General features: G+C 47.0%; 1 protein-coding gene and 1 long non-coding RNA gene across 3 annotated transcripts in view; one reads left to right on the top strand and one right to left on the bottom strand.

Annotated features, from left to right (window-relative positions):
• Positions 1–14,626, bottom strand: part of FGFRL1 (fibroblast growth factor receptor like 1) — a 170,896-nt gene extending 156,270 nt beyond the window's left edge. The window contains exons 1-2 of one of the 2 annotated variants that reach the window (XM_040064740.2): positions 14,154–14,626; positions 12,973–13,082 (exon numbers count right to left, since the gene is read on the bottom strand). In XM_040064740.2, coding sequence (XP_039920674.1) covers positions 12,973–13,033 — 61 coding nt within the window. In that variant the 5' untranslated portion in view covers positions 13,034–13,082; positions 14,154–14,626. Of the gene's footprint in view, positions 1–12,972; positions 13,083–13,457; positions 13,562–14,153 lie in introns of those variants that run through there. The other variant, XM_040064741.2, reaches the window with a different exon arrangement.
• Positions 2,858–3,575, top strand: LOC120752928 (uncharacterized). Its single transcript, XR_005700877.1, has 3 exons — positions 2,858–2,984; positions 3,275–3,332; positions 3,486–3,575. It is a non-coding gene; the product is annotated as an uncharacterized LOC120752928 (long non-coding RNA).
• Positions 14,627–14,830: the final 204 nt, after the last annotated feature.

The raw sequence follows: 14,830 nt of genomic DNA, 5'->3' as shown, positions 1-14,830 counted from the left end.
GTGTTCAGTGCAAGAATAAATGTTTGCATCTGTTTCACCACAGGTTTGGGGACAGAATTACTGGCCTGGTGGGTCTCTGTTGTAGCAGCAGCAAGAAATCCTTATCAAGGCAACATCTGCTTTGTACAGGATGCAAAGGTACCTCACCATTCTGAGGGGTACATGGTAAATAAAACTCAGCTGACCATCGGGTCTGGTTTTTGGAGGGGCCCTTTGTCAGAGTAAAACAAAGTCTCTATCCAAAGAGCTGCTGCATTTAACACTGCAGCTGTCTGTTCTTCGTTCTGAGTTTGACAGCCCTTACCACAATGACAGCACTTTGGCGCAATGAGGACTTCCAGGCACTAACCCCAATCTAAAAAATAAATAATAATAAAATCACACCAGCTATAATAACAACTTTGCCTTATGCTGTGCTCATTGTACCAACCAAAACCACTGCTCACCTGCTCCCTGAGAGCAATATTAAATATCTCAGATGTTGCAGTCCTCCTCAAGCTCTACCTTAATATCTATCTTGTAAATACCCTCCAACACATGCCACAGACAGAAGGCCCTGAGTCAGTTTTAACACTGGGTTAATTGCAGCAGAACACTTGTTCAATTACTTTGGTAGCATTTCTCATCTCCCTCAGACAAGTTATTGGGTTTGCAGTTTGGGGTTATTCTGCACTTTATAGTATCTGCTTTACCCTTGCAGAGGGAAAAGGGAAAGCACCTGTAGGTACAAAAAAAAGATCCAAATCAAAAGGCCATTAAAATTCATTCAGAGTTATTCCTCATTGCTGTTACATCAGTTAGTGCCTGATACCTAAGCTGTTCTCTTTCTTTCAAACGCTAGTCTCAGTGAAAGTCTGATGCTGTTTTTCCTTCCAGAGAACGAAACCCCAGAGATGTATTTTCAACCTCCCGGCTGAGTGTTTCCCAGATATTTTGAATCAGGGACTGTTGCCAAGATTCACATTTTCCCCAGATCACCACGCACCCTCACACTCTCAGCTCAAAGCCATCACAGATCCAGGAATGGGCCCTGGAGTGGTTCTTACTGCACTGTTCCTGCTGTCCTTCTTGCAGTCCATGAACCAGCATGGGAACCTGCACTTGTCCCTCTTGCATCGCCCAAGGGGTCCCATTGTCCTGGTATGAGAAGTTCTGGCATATTTTAAAGCACGTTTCAGGAAAGAAAAAAAAAAAAAAAAGTTTTTTTCCTTCAATAGGTAGACTTATTGAGAACCAGGTTCTTATTTTCACACCTGTACCTGAGTTAAGTCTTCCAAGGCAGAGTAACCCCAGCAGCCTTCATATGGATACTGACACATGCACCAGGATCTTTCCCTCTTTACAAAAAACAGCATCCAGAGGCAAAAGCCACAGCTTCTCCAGGGTGCTGGGTCCTATTTCAGAAGGTTAGACGTGTCAATCATTCCTGGACAGAACTCATATACCACATCTCACTTGCCAATATAAACAGCCCCTTCCAGAAATCCCCCAGAAGTGTTGTTGATGCAGCCCTGCAGTGTTACCTGTTAAGCCTGCTGGCTCTGGTACTGTCCCTGGAAAAATATTTTCACCCACAGGGAGTATTTTGCCCAAGTTGTTTTCTTTGCCTTATTTTTGCAACCCACTGAAGCAGTGTCAGTGGTCAGAAGTTTTGTAGAGACAAAGCCAAGCTTTAGGAGAAACTTCTGGGTGACATCCCAAATTCAGCTTGGCTCCAGGGTGGATGTGGATACACACTGTGCCTGGACCAGAGGGGACGCCTGGTCACCAGCAGCACTAGTTGCAGCCACCTTTGCAGTCCACTGTGCTTCTCATGGAGCAGCTCCTTCCTTGCAGTAGGGCAATGTCATAGGCAGGCCAGCAAACACTGACAGAAGTAACTTGCCATTTTCCATTTCCCCAAAATGATCCTTCTGCCTCAGGAGACAAAAGCAGAGACAGAGGAAGGAAGGTATCACCCATTTCCCCATAAAGTACTCCAAATTTCAAGGGATCATTGAGACCAACAGAAAATTGTCATGGTGCAGAGTGTGAACGATGCAATCTCCCAGTGCAGAAGGTGCAGCGATGCACGACCCCTGAGCTGAACCAAGAGCCAAATGTGACCTTTCAGTCCTCACAGTCACTGCCCCCAGGCTATGTTACATTTTGCCCTGTGGACCTCGGTGCATTTGAGATTCCTAAAGAGTCATTTTATAAATGTTCCCATAAATATCCAGTCTTCAGTATGAAGCCATCCTGCCGTAAGTGGGAATGGAAGAAAGGACTTGCTGCAAGTGGAGACACTGCGATATTTCACAAGCTCAGCCCATGCTCCTCTAAGAATTTAAACCATCACATTTTTTTCCAGGTTGGCTTTCTTCCCAAGTTTCCTCCCCAAAACATCCACAGCAAGGTCAGAGGAGCTCTCCCCCTGGCACAAGGGAGTTACCAGGCTGGGAGCAAAGGAGGACAAGGACAAGCCAGTGATGGGGTCAAGTTCAGTCATCTTCAGCTGCCATGAAATCACACCTGAGAAGGATTTACTGCCAGGATCTGAGTGGCTGCAGTCAGGCAGAAGAAGGGGGCTCCTATTTGTGCATCTAATGACCCAAATTAGCAGGAAAGAAACCAAGTGCTTGACCTTTCTCAACATCACGTGAAGCAAATGCTCCATCTGACATGGCTCCAGCATCATCTACCAGGCACAGGTGCATGACTGCAATTAGAAATGACCGGCACCTTTCAATCCAACTCCGCCCATCCAAAACCACTCTGAGACTCAATTACCATTTTCTTCCCACCCAGCCTCCCCAGCTCCCTTGCCAGCTCGAGCAGCACCAAATAATTCCCCATGAAGTCTCACAGCTGTTATTTTAAAATTAAATTGGAAGTCACGACACCTCCCTGCACGCTGGTAGATCTTACACTTGGCATTTGGTTTATCCCGACTCCATTCCTCACCCCCACCCCTAAACCAACTTCCGCGGAGAACAATGCTGCCGGTTTGTGTCCACAGCAGATTTATTCCCCCCTTTCCAGCAGCTCAAAATGCCCACAACTCCAAGGGGCAGTATCTGCTTCAAGCAAAGGGTTCCTTCTCGTCTGTGGAAAGAAAAGGCTGCCCTCTATAATCAGGGTATTGTTCGCCCTAAATGGAGCCAGACTCTGTAAACACGCTCCTCTGCACGGCGCTGGGAGGGCGAATGCCAGCGTGTGTATACATACATGCAGGGAATGTGTCCTGACCTAAACAACAGTAAATTATGTTAATTCATTTCCTCTGCCTAAACAGTGCTAATGTGCCTCGGGAAAGGAGGAGGAAAAAGTAAACAAGAGTCCATTACAAAAAGGTGAGGGGGAGAGGTAACCAAAGAACTCCACCAAATGTCTCCTCTGGGGAAGGACATCCATGTTACAGCTCAGACGGGCTTCACACAGCCCTCCCTCCATCCTGCTGCAGGTGGAAATGTAACAGCAACAATTTCTTTCTTCTCTTTCATAAGGTTTCAGCCTGTTTTCACGAGTTCAGTCTTGTGAAATGGGAAATGTGCCCCCACCAAGTGCCCCGATCCACAGCGACGGCATCCCTGGGGGCTTTGCGCTGCATGTGATGTGAGTTCTCCGGTGACCAAAGCCAACACGAATAGTCAGAGCCTATTTGTGATTTTCTAACAGGAAAATAATTTCACTAAGCAAACTGCCATGCTTTGACTCAAAACCCTGATTAGCACAGTTTGAAAACAGGGCAGCACACTGTTCTGGGAATTAACTTGCTTGACCCCTAGTCTATAATGGCACTCAAATAATCTGTGAGTCAGACCAAGTTGAAAAACTCTTGGAAGACCACACTGAAAGAATTTACTGGATTTATTGGATTTTCTAGGATAAAAGAAAAATAAGCTTGGAACTCCACTTAGTCTGTGGCCTTCAGAAAGACAAGCTTTTTCTCCTGACAGTATCTAGAAGAGGAAGACTGCCTATGCTGGACAGCACTTTCTGAGTCTCTTTTCAATGTACTGGAAACTCTCAATAAATAGTCCTAATTATTATAAATATGCAGGTCTATTGCTATGATTACTTTTGAGTAGCACCTGGAAGTACCTTTTTTCTGTGATATTGATGGTAAAGTAAGAGACAGATTCTTAACCCTGTGAATCTACAATCCTCCTCCAAACAGAAATACCCAAGGGGAGGAGAGCCCTGAATTTACCTTCAATTTAAATATCCAGAGGCTACTCTACCAGCTGCATACAAGGACTACTAGTCTGGTGGCTCCAGTGAATTTCCAGGGACAAGAATAAACCTGTGTACATCACCATCAAAAAATACTGCCTGAAATCATCCAAACCCTCTGGCCTACTCCCGTTGGAGCAGGCAGGAAATCAGGAAAAGCATTCTGCCTTAGGTATACATGCAGGACTTTGCTCTGCTCTTGATAAAACACTGAGCCATCCTCACCTTAGGGTTTCTGCAGCTCCTGAGCAAAATGCACTCACCAGCCTCTACTACTTCTTTGTGCCTCTTTGTATCCCAGAAACAACAGCTGCATGCTCAGAACAGTTACGAACACCTTCAGAGAACAAATCCAGCAATTAGCAATCAACTGACCAAAGCCAGTCCCCTGCATATGCAAAGATCTCCCTAACAGGTTTATGATTCCTTGTCAATCAAACAAGGCAAAGTAAACACCTGCTTACTGTCCTGGCCATGATTAAGTTGAAAGTTTCACTCTCATTAGTGCTTAATGAAATTAACCCTGGCAATACTGCATTTCTGATTGGTTGGGAATAGCAGGGAGGAGGAAAAGATACTCATCAGCTCTGATCTGTTATTCTAGTTTTATATTAACTATTGCAGATCATGATGAACCCTCCCATGGCGTGGTGCCACCCCACACAGAACTGAAACTCAGCCTGCTCTTACGAGGCTCCAGTTTCTGCTCCCTGGTAGGATTATATATTTAAATCCTACTCACACCTACTCAGCCACAACTCACTGAACCTAAAGGGACTATCACCTTTGTAATCCAACCCTGAACATTAAACTATGAAAGGACTTATCAGAGCATGGAGCCTGATCTGGAGGAGCTGTCAACTCCTCCCCAGTTTTTCCATTTCAAACTGCCCAAAAATACATTAAACATTTCCCAGTATTACTCGTCTGGAGAAAGAGACACTGTCATTGCCACCAAAATGTTGTGTTAGCCTGCAGAAGAACAGGGAAGATTAAGATTCACCAGAAGGTGAGCAAGGTGGCTCACAGCACCATCTCTCTGAAGGGTATCCACACCCTGCAGGAGTTAGAGCCACCAGTTTAACACTGTCTGGTCAAAGACAGACAAACAATCCTCCTTCCACAGGGAGCCTGGAGTATCCCTGGGGAGATATTCCACAACGTTTAGACCTTCAACCTGTTACTCATTAACCCTTCCATCCTTGACACGCAGTTCGTACACCTGTAGCTCATCTGGCACTTGCCATTGCCTAATCAGCAGTTACAGATCTGTGTTAACAGATCAGAGAACAACCACCAAGAAAAATAACTTCCTCTGTTGCTCCAACACACACAAACCTATTAGAGAGGAAGGAGGAGGGAAAGAAACCTGCTCACAGTGCTCCAGCATCCACAGCAGCCTAACTCCAGTACTTTGGCTTGTGCAGCTTTGAGAGGCATGAGTCTGAAGCTTTCCCTTTTCCCTCCTTTGTGGCTGATTTGGCCTCACCCCCTTCACTTCTGTCTTGAACAAAGGAGATTAAAATCCATACAAAGCAACAGTAAAACAGCAGCCAGCACAATGAAAGCACCCCTTTTACATTACAAGGATTTTACTCAGAGTTACATATTGGTCAAAAGCCAATCAAGTCTCACACCTGTATGTGGGGGGACCTGGCAGGACACAGGAGACGAGAGAACTACAGCACAGACTTGGAAAAGCTGCATGCCAACATTGCCTTCAGAGCCACACACTGCCTGCTCAAGATCCTCTCCCAGACACCAGCAGGCCTCAAGAGCAGGGGTACAATAATTAATCTGCACTGATTTTTCTCTTGGAGGTTGGCTAACATGTTTCCCTCCATGTTCCTCTCCAGCTTTTACCCTCTCCCAGTATCCTAGGCAGAACTAGCAAGCCCAAAGTTACCACAGAGATGTTGTGCCAGTCCACACTAATACCCAACTCTTAAGGTCATCAGTTCAGGGGGTGTGTGGAGCAAACCCAGCAAGGAGAATACAAATTTTTAAAATTGCCTATTGTACAAATTAAATCCACATTTCCCTATTTGTCTGCTATCCATGTTTTTATCTGACAGGTGCAAATACTGATGGCTCCTCCAAGTCAATGCCAACCAACTGGCATATAGGGTATGACACCTCTTGCTTGGATACCCAAGATGGTGTGAATCTCTCAGGAAATAAATTTACCACATATGAGAAGAAATTATTTTGTGTCCCATCAAGCTGGAAACCACTTGTAGAAAAGCTGAGCATAGAGGTGCAGCCATCCTGAGAAACATTAACCTGTTCCAAGGAGCCTCTGTTCCCAATTTACATTTTTCTTCTTTCCTTAGTGAAGCTCAAAATTAAGTTTGAGCACTTAATGGAAGAAGTAGCCTGGAGTTATTGGCTGAATTTCTTCGTGAAAATTGGAGTGGCTGGGATGAAATAACAACGTCAGGCTTCTCGCAGCACTGCAGGATGCTGTGTTTCTGCTGTGATACAAAGGGGACACTGAGTAATCGGAGCAACCCACCAAACTCCACAGAGCCCAGGTTTATTTGACTGGGAAGGGGGTGTGGGGGGGTGAAATCAGAGACAGGAATGGATTCGGCAACAAACAGAGTACACACACTTATTAAATAACACTCAGGCAAGTCTTCAGCCTCTTCACACCCAGAACACTGCCCACAGGCTGGGTCTCTGTCTCTGGGGATAAATCCCTCTGCGGCAACCTGAAGTTTAAACAGTGAATTTCCGAATTGTTTTCAGTCCCGGCAGCACGTGCTCCATCCACCAACCAGAGCTGGCAGTCAGTAGCAGCAAAATGTGCTTTTCTAGAATAAAAAATGTGAGTGCAAGCCATGCAGTCAAGCAGGCGAGTGGCACACTTAGCCCATATCCCCTCTGCTGTCACACATGAGGAGGGTATCAGAGATAATCGGAGTAATTCATCCTTCAGGGATGGATCCAAAGCCTATGGGAGTGAGTAGGAGTGACAGCACCAACACTCACAGGCTCTGAATCAGGTCCTAACCTGTCACAACTAGCACGGGCTGCATCTGCCTATCTCACACGACATCGGGACAGCACAATCAGATTAATCAAGCTTGCTTTTGGAAATATTTTTCTTTTACCATAGTACCACAGCTGCTATGAAAGAACTGCAGACTGAAAAGACTTACATCAGACAGAGGTCTTTGCAACTTCTGCATTCACCCTGGCTCCACTCTCAAAAACTCCCTTATATGACCAAAAATGTTTCGCCTTGTTGCAAAAGATAAGAACAGGTGCATGCAGCTAAATAGGTATGGGGGCATTATTATTAGAGAAAGCTCAAAGTACAGGCTGATTACAGAGAACAAGACAAGGAATAGAAATCCAAACTAAATGTTCCAAACAATATCAAATGCATTTTAGCTTGAGCAGCCCGCCAGAAAACACAGGAAGAGGTCAGATGAAAGACAAATTACTTGAAACAACACAAAATGAGGAGGGTAATAAAAGAAATGTGAGAAAAGAGCACTTCCACCAACTCCTGTAATGCTGGGATACATTTGCACAGGTCCTTTTGGCAGCACGGTTTTACAAGTCACTGCAGACACAAGTAGGAGCTTTACATCTTAGGAAAATCAGCTGCACCAGTTCAAATCTCACTGAATAAAGTTATGACTAAAGGTTGTTGGGGTTTGTTGTTTTCTTTTTTTTTTAATTCAACCTAGGCACAAGAGGATCTCTGCACTATTATTTTCCTCTTTCAATGGAAATTTTTATCTCTCCCAGTAATTAATCCAAGAATGCACAGGCAGGTTCTATTGTACTCACACTATTCCATGACGAGTCTTCTGCACCCAGATGTATCAGTGTCACTTATGGTGAGACAGCCACTCAAAAAGCAATTATCAGAGAGGATACTGGAAAAGATCAGCTCTATCAGCCAATTCAGTCAAATGAAAAACTTCAGCTTTAGTTAATAAGTTGGCACCAGCAGCCACAAATCTTGAAAAGGGAGGTCCTGCTTGCAAGCAAGTGTCACTTCTTTCTCAATTTAGAATTATATCCTTTTCCTGAAAAAACCACTTTCCAGTAATATCTCAAGCACCACCTCATGGCACATGAAAGTTGCTTCTGTGGCTAAGACTCAGGCCTTGGAGTCCAGCCTTTGCTGTGTGCAAGTTCATCCCAGAAAAGAAACATTTTGATTTTCTGCTTGCGTCTTTTAATGAAGGTCAAAGAAACATACGGACTTGGAAAACAGAGTTGTAAAAACTTTAGGGAAAAATCTAGATGCATTTGAGCAATTTGCTGAGTTTTGTAATATTCCTAATTAAAAACAAATAAAATCAACCCTAATTTTCCAGTATGACGCACGCTGAATTTTATGTTTAAACTCCGCCACAATTTAAAGCAACTGACAGCCTCAGAAGAAGGGAGGAACCAGTGTTTAAAAAAATAACCAGGATTTTCTTAGATCGTCATGTTGACTTTAGGTACTAGTCACGCTGACAGATTATTCATGAGCAAGGTCCCCAACAGCAAGATTCAAAATATGCCCCAAACTTCACCAGAAGATGTGCTCTGACTTCCCTAAAATCTGAATCAGGCTGTTTTATCTGAACGTGCTTCTCTTTCACAAGCGGGAAACTACCTAATCGTTCTATCTGGTAACAACCACTCAACAAGAATAAAGGTGTAAAACAGGAGGAAATAACCATTTCTCTCTCACATTACCATTATTTACCTTTTCTGTTCTTACTGAAGGACTCTTATAAACCCCAAAGTTCACTCTTACAAACTCTTATAAAGTTACAGAATGGGAATTCTGTTCATCAGAACGAAGAACTTAACTTCCAGGAAATAAAAAAAAAAAAAAAAAAAATCTCTAGAGTCCTATTCCCTTTTCTTCAATATTAAGAGAAGCCAAAATGGCACATAACATTACTTCTAAATGAAACCATTGAATTTTGAGGCAGCCCAATCAGCAAATTCCCTGTAAAGCAGACACCAAGCAGGTTTGCACGCCAAGGTCGCACAGAGAAGTGCCAGAACAGAAAGCGATTAAGGTCCCGTTCTTCCCCTCCCTACGCAATGCACCGAAAATGAAATCAACATCCAAACTAATTAGTTTCCAGCAGAATATCCGTTTACTTGCTAACAGGAAGGTGGTTACTGCTCTTACCAAAAACTTCTAAACATACCATGCAAAATCTTGCTTAAGCCACAGGACCAAGCCAGGCACATCCCAATGTTACCATATACGGTCACCAATGTGAATATGATGGCAACTTGACAGATTTGGAACAAATATTGCGTTGTCGGTCACTGAGATAACATATGCAGGAAAATATCAGATTGTATTACCTGTGTCCAACCAGAGGTGTGGCGTGGCAGGAGCTACATTGCTGCAGGACACAGTCACTAAAGGTTAGTGACCCAAGATGGCATTACTCCCCGCAGAGGAGGGCCAGGGCAGGACGCTGAGGACTTTTATGCCCAGTATGGGGCTGCTTGGAGAGAGCAGGAATGGAATAAAAGAGGGATGAGCCACTGGACCTGCGCTGTTACCCCAGGTTCAGAGCAGACACTATCCGTCGCGGCTGGGAACCAGGCTGAAGCTGCCGCCCCACGCTTTGGCTGTCAGCTGGAAGGCACAGTCCCTCTCAGAAAACCACTGCACGCAGGTTTTGTTCTCCAAGAGTGCGTTTTGAGCACACAGGCCTTCTAGTCTTCAGCCATAAGGGAAAAAAGGGGCTTGGGTATCTACCAAAATAGTTCCCGAGGAAGCATTTTTTGGTACAGCCTCCCTTCAGGAGATCCTTAACCTGGAATAAGATTGGCCACTGAGAGTTATTCCAGACCAGGCTTTTCATTCCAGTGCATTTGCAGGTGTACACAAGCCCTTAGTCAAAGTCTTTCCGTTTCAACCCCAAAAGCATTGGTTCAAACACAGCCAGAGCTACCTCACCCCTCACCTCTTCAAACACAGACAGTTCTACCACCTGTATACCTCTAAAATCAGACCTGTTCTCTGTTTTGCCTGGATACTTCAAAAGTATTGTCTCTTTCTTAAGAGTTTATCTTGGTTTGCTAAGATACTCCCTTTTTTACGGTGTCTTCTAAATCAGTGATGAGATACATTGGTGGGACAGAGCCAGCAGGAACAGATCTGACCCTGGAAAAACGCCACTTTTTGCTGGGAGGTGGAAAAAAAAAAACCCTGCTGCACAAACCCAATCAGTTATTCCTGCAGGGCCCTTTGCCTTAAAAGGTGTCACCTAAATAAAGATGTAAAACTAATACAACGTAACATTTAATGCAATATTGCAGCTGAGCATTCAACTGTCAGGAAATATCAGAGCTGGAGCGCGTGGGCAACTTAACTCTGCCCCCTTGTGCAGATGCACCATGGCACAACCCTTCCCCAGGCACGGGCACCACATTCAGTCAGCTCCGTATTAACACCCAAATTACAGCATAACCTACTTTTGCCTAAAATGAGTAGAAAAGAAAGTCCATCACGTTCCCAGAGAGCCTCCTCAGCCACCTTCCTCACTTGATCACCAGTCAACAAGCGCCTATTTAACTTCTGATGCCTCGGATCAGGAGGTGCTGGCACACTTCGGGCCACACACGTCTGATCTGCAGTCAGGACACAGATATTAAATGCTGTTTGACCAAAACAAAGAGCCCTTCTTCCTCCACACAAGAGCCTCAGGGCCTCAGGCTGAGATTTGGCTGAAGGACTGCCTATAAAACCGGAGCGATTGTAGCAGGTAACGTTTACACATCTCCAGCGGCCAAAGCCCTCGTATGAGGCGTTCAGAAAAGCTCTGCAGACACATGAAAAGCCTGGCACATTTTTCCAAGAACCTGAAATCATCCCGGTGTAAACACCAAACAACTGGAGATATTTGTCAGCACAAAGTTTCAAAGTTCCGGGAAGCGTCTCACCTCTTCTCACAAGTTTGATCTTCCATCTACCTCCTTCACTACCAAAAATGTTCTCCTCCTTAAGGAGGTCTAAAGCAGGACTTAAATGTCAGAAATTTGTCTCTGTTTCCACAGCTATGAGTCCTTTTTCTTCACTACTTTAAATAAGCACATGAATGAATGACATTTTTCATGGGTTTGGCCCTGGCCTTTAACCTCTGTTTCTAGATAATTTTAAATAACCAGAACCATCCCCCAATACACTTAAAGGATGGGTTTTTCCAGCTCAGGAAAGTGTTCAAATGAACCAATTATCAATATGATCCTATCAAAGTTATATTAAAAAGACCTTTCCACAGGAAGGTAGCATCCTGAAATTACTGCTGGTTATTTTCTGTCACTTCTTCACATGACAACAGCCCACAGCGCTTTTCAGGGGCAGTACGTGTACGAGCAAGACAATTGTAAACCAAATTTAAAAAGGGTCAGCCAGTAAAACAGCCGATACTCAGCTCACATCAGAGACAAGAATCTTTTTGTCTTCTCCTGCCCACTTCAGATCTTTTCCGGAACTCCACCAACTTCTCAGGTCCATTGCAATAATATACATCTATGAAGTCATCTTAATTCATACACTGCTGCCCATCGCCCACAACTTAAACTGAGTCCCCATTGTAAGCCTTGCCTGGAATTCAGACTTGCAGGAATTACAGCCTATATACTGTTTTCTTTTTCATTCAGCTCCCAGCCAAATCATTTTATAGTGCTTTTGCCTCCATAAAATATTTGCTTGAGAGCCAATGCCAAGAAGAAAAAAAAAAAAAAAGCAGTGCACTAAACCAAACTTGGGTTTTCAGAGTAATGCTCCCCCTCTCCTTTCCCATCCTCAGTCCCCAAGATTTATTTTTGGCAAATTACAGCCCAAGTGAAGGGGTAGTTTAAACCTTTTAATTCGCAAGTCCATCACGCTGGATGACTTGAAGGTCTTACAACAATTCACAAGACTCTGAGATTGTCGGGAATTGCAGCTGGAGCAATCTGCATCCCAAAACTGTACCCCCATTCTCCTGGAACAATGCAGCCCCTACTTTGTGACCAGAGGCGGGGGGAGCTGGAAGCCTGGGTTCCCATTCAGGCTTTCTAAGAACAGCACCTACCAAGGTACAACACAGGCAAAAGTGCAGGAAGTGCCACCTCTCCTTGCACTCTGATCCCAGTGCTTTGCTAAAAGCACCCTGCCATACAGAAACTTCTTTTTTTTTCCTACCCCCATCATTCCCAGGTCAATGTATTTCAATTTGCCTCTGGAAGGGTAACCTGTTTATTGAAATCTGATCAACTGCTGGAGCCTCAGCGCTAAAATACGCTCTTGCTGTTGGGAGCTGTCATTTGTCTGTCACCGGGGAAGTTAATGGATGTGTTTGTTTAGTTTGTAAGTGGGAATACACGGGGCAGAGGCTGGAGCGATTAGAGGAGGGGAGAGGTATTTCTGATCCACAGAGGAATGCAGTTGCTTTTCTTTAAAAATGCCTGCGTATTTTTACACAGGCACAAGAAAAGCCCCTGGAAGTTCACCTGTGCCTAACAGACCTCAGCAAAGCCACAGTGACCACGCTCCATCCCAAACGACGGCTCCGAACCGCGCAGGTAAGGAGGCACCACACGTGGGCACGAGCCTGCACCTCTGTGCAGATAAAAAATGTGCAGGGCACGGGGGCGAGTCCCTGCCGACAGCAGCTCCCCTGGGGGAGCCCTCTGGGGGCACAGTGGGTGTTCGTGGAGCACGAGCCCACGGAGCAGAGGGAAGGGAGAGAGTCACAGTGATCGTACCAAGCGCGGTCCCCTTACCTCTCGCCGAGTCCGAAAATGCAATTATCCCTGCGAAAAGGAGCGCCAGCTGCAATTCCATTTTGAAAACCAGATCCCGCCGTATCGCACAGGCTACAGTCCTCTCAGACCTGGAGACAGGAAAAAGGAGAGCAAAATAGTTACTGGGGGGAAAAAAACCCCAAACAACCCTCAGCTTCGCAGAGATTTAAATCCTATTGAGAAGACTGACAAGAACAGCAAATGAAAGAGCAACGTACTTGTAATTCATTCCTTGGTGCTCAGTGAGTAAAACTTTGCCCTCCACTCTGCTTTAGCCTGATATAAATCAAGAACCCACTGAGGCCAGTAAGCTCCTCTAAGTTTACAGTTAATGCATAATTCTTTAGTATCCCGTACAGAACCAGTCTGGAAGGCAAACAAAACGCTAGCAAGTGGCCATAAAACAAGATTTCAGGTTAACAATTTGCGGAGGAACTCGGTGGAAGGGGGAGGAGGAATGTTACCTCTCCCATCAGCAGCCCAGAAAACTTTGTGTTGCTGCTCCAGTGCCCCTCAGCCAGGCTCCGCTCTGGGTAGGCGCCTTCCTCCACTCCGAGACTTCTCTGCACAGCACCGATTCCTCCTTTCCTCTTTTTCCCCCCTACCCGTCACGCTCCCCCCACCAACAGCCCCACTTGTTTCCGTGGGCTCCAGAGGTGCGTCCCAAAGCGCAACCGCACTTAATTACCCAGATTCTTGAAGATGCCTTCGCTGTGATACGCACACCCGGGAAAGATCAGGTTTACATTAATTACACCCTGTTCTCCTCCTAAAACTCTCACTCTCTAAACACCGTCTGGATTCCTCACCCTTGTAAACTCCCCGGTTTAAACACCCCGTGCCCCCAGGACACACAACAACCCGCGTACAGCATCCAGCAAAGCGAACGCGGCCGCTCCGCCGTTCGCTCCGCCGTTCGCGGCGGGCAGCGGCAGCGGGGGCCGGCGGGGCTCCCCGGGGGCCGGCGCGCCTCGGGTAACGGGATATTCGCCGCCGGGGATCGGGGTCGCGGAAGGGAGGGACGCGCGGGGGGACACCCGGCGCGATGCCACCCGGTGCTGCCCCGCGCCCCGGGGCTGCGCCGGCGGCTCCCAGCTGCGCGCTGCGTGGCCCCGGCGGGGTGTTCCGGCCCGGGGTGTCCCGGCCCGGGGGACACTTACCTCGGCTGCCGCTGCTGCCGGGCTCTAACACCGCGCTCCGGAGCCCATCCCCGCCGCTCGCCGCCTCATGCCCTCCGCGGCCACGGCGCCCGGCGGGCGCTCCGCCGCCGGCCTCTACCTCATCCCCCCCTCCCCGGGGTGGCTGGGGCTGCCTGGGGGTGCCCTCCCCACGGAGCGGCTCTGCCCCTTCACCGGCTTTTTAACAACCTCCCCCCCTTCGCCCCTGCGGGCGATTTTTTTTTTTTTTTCCACTCGAGAGTCACGGGCGAGGAGGTCCAGGGAAAGGGGGGAACCTTGTAATATTTCTTTTTTTTTTTTTTTCCTGCTTTCCGGGCCGGGCTGAGCGTGTGTGTGCGGGGAGGGACAGCGGGGACCTGCCAGAGCCTCCGGGGCTCCGCGCCGCGGGATGCCCGGTGATGCCGTCCGGCGGCTCGCCCAGCCGGAATCCCGTTTAAGGAGCGAGGGGAGGAGGGGAAAGGGGCTGGGGAAGGGGAGGGGAGGGGGGGGGGGGAGAGACGGGGAGAGAGAACCCGGCGATAAAGCAACTTTCCCTGCAGGGCTTTGTGGCGGTGGGGGCCGAGCCGCCGCGGAGGGCGGTGCGGGGCCGCCCCGCTCCAAACTTCGCACCAATCCCCGGGAGCCCCCGGCAGCCCCCGCCCTCCGCCGGCCCCGCTGCC

This window comes from Hirundo rustica, chromosome 5 (genome assembly GCF_015227805.2).
Source record: "Hirundo rustica isolate bHirRus1 chromosome 5, bHirRus1.pri.v3, whole genome shotgun sequence".
In the NCBI taxonomy this organism is placed as follows: domain Eukaryota; kingdom Metazoa; phylum Chordata; class Aves; order Passeriformes; family Hirundinidae; genus Hirundo; species Hirundo rustica.
The sequence above is the reverse complement of the archived record's forward strand: the minus strand, read 5'-3'. Positions and strand labels throughout refer to the sequence as shown.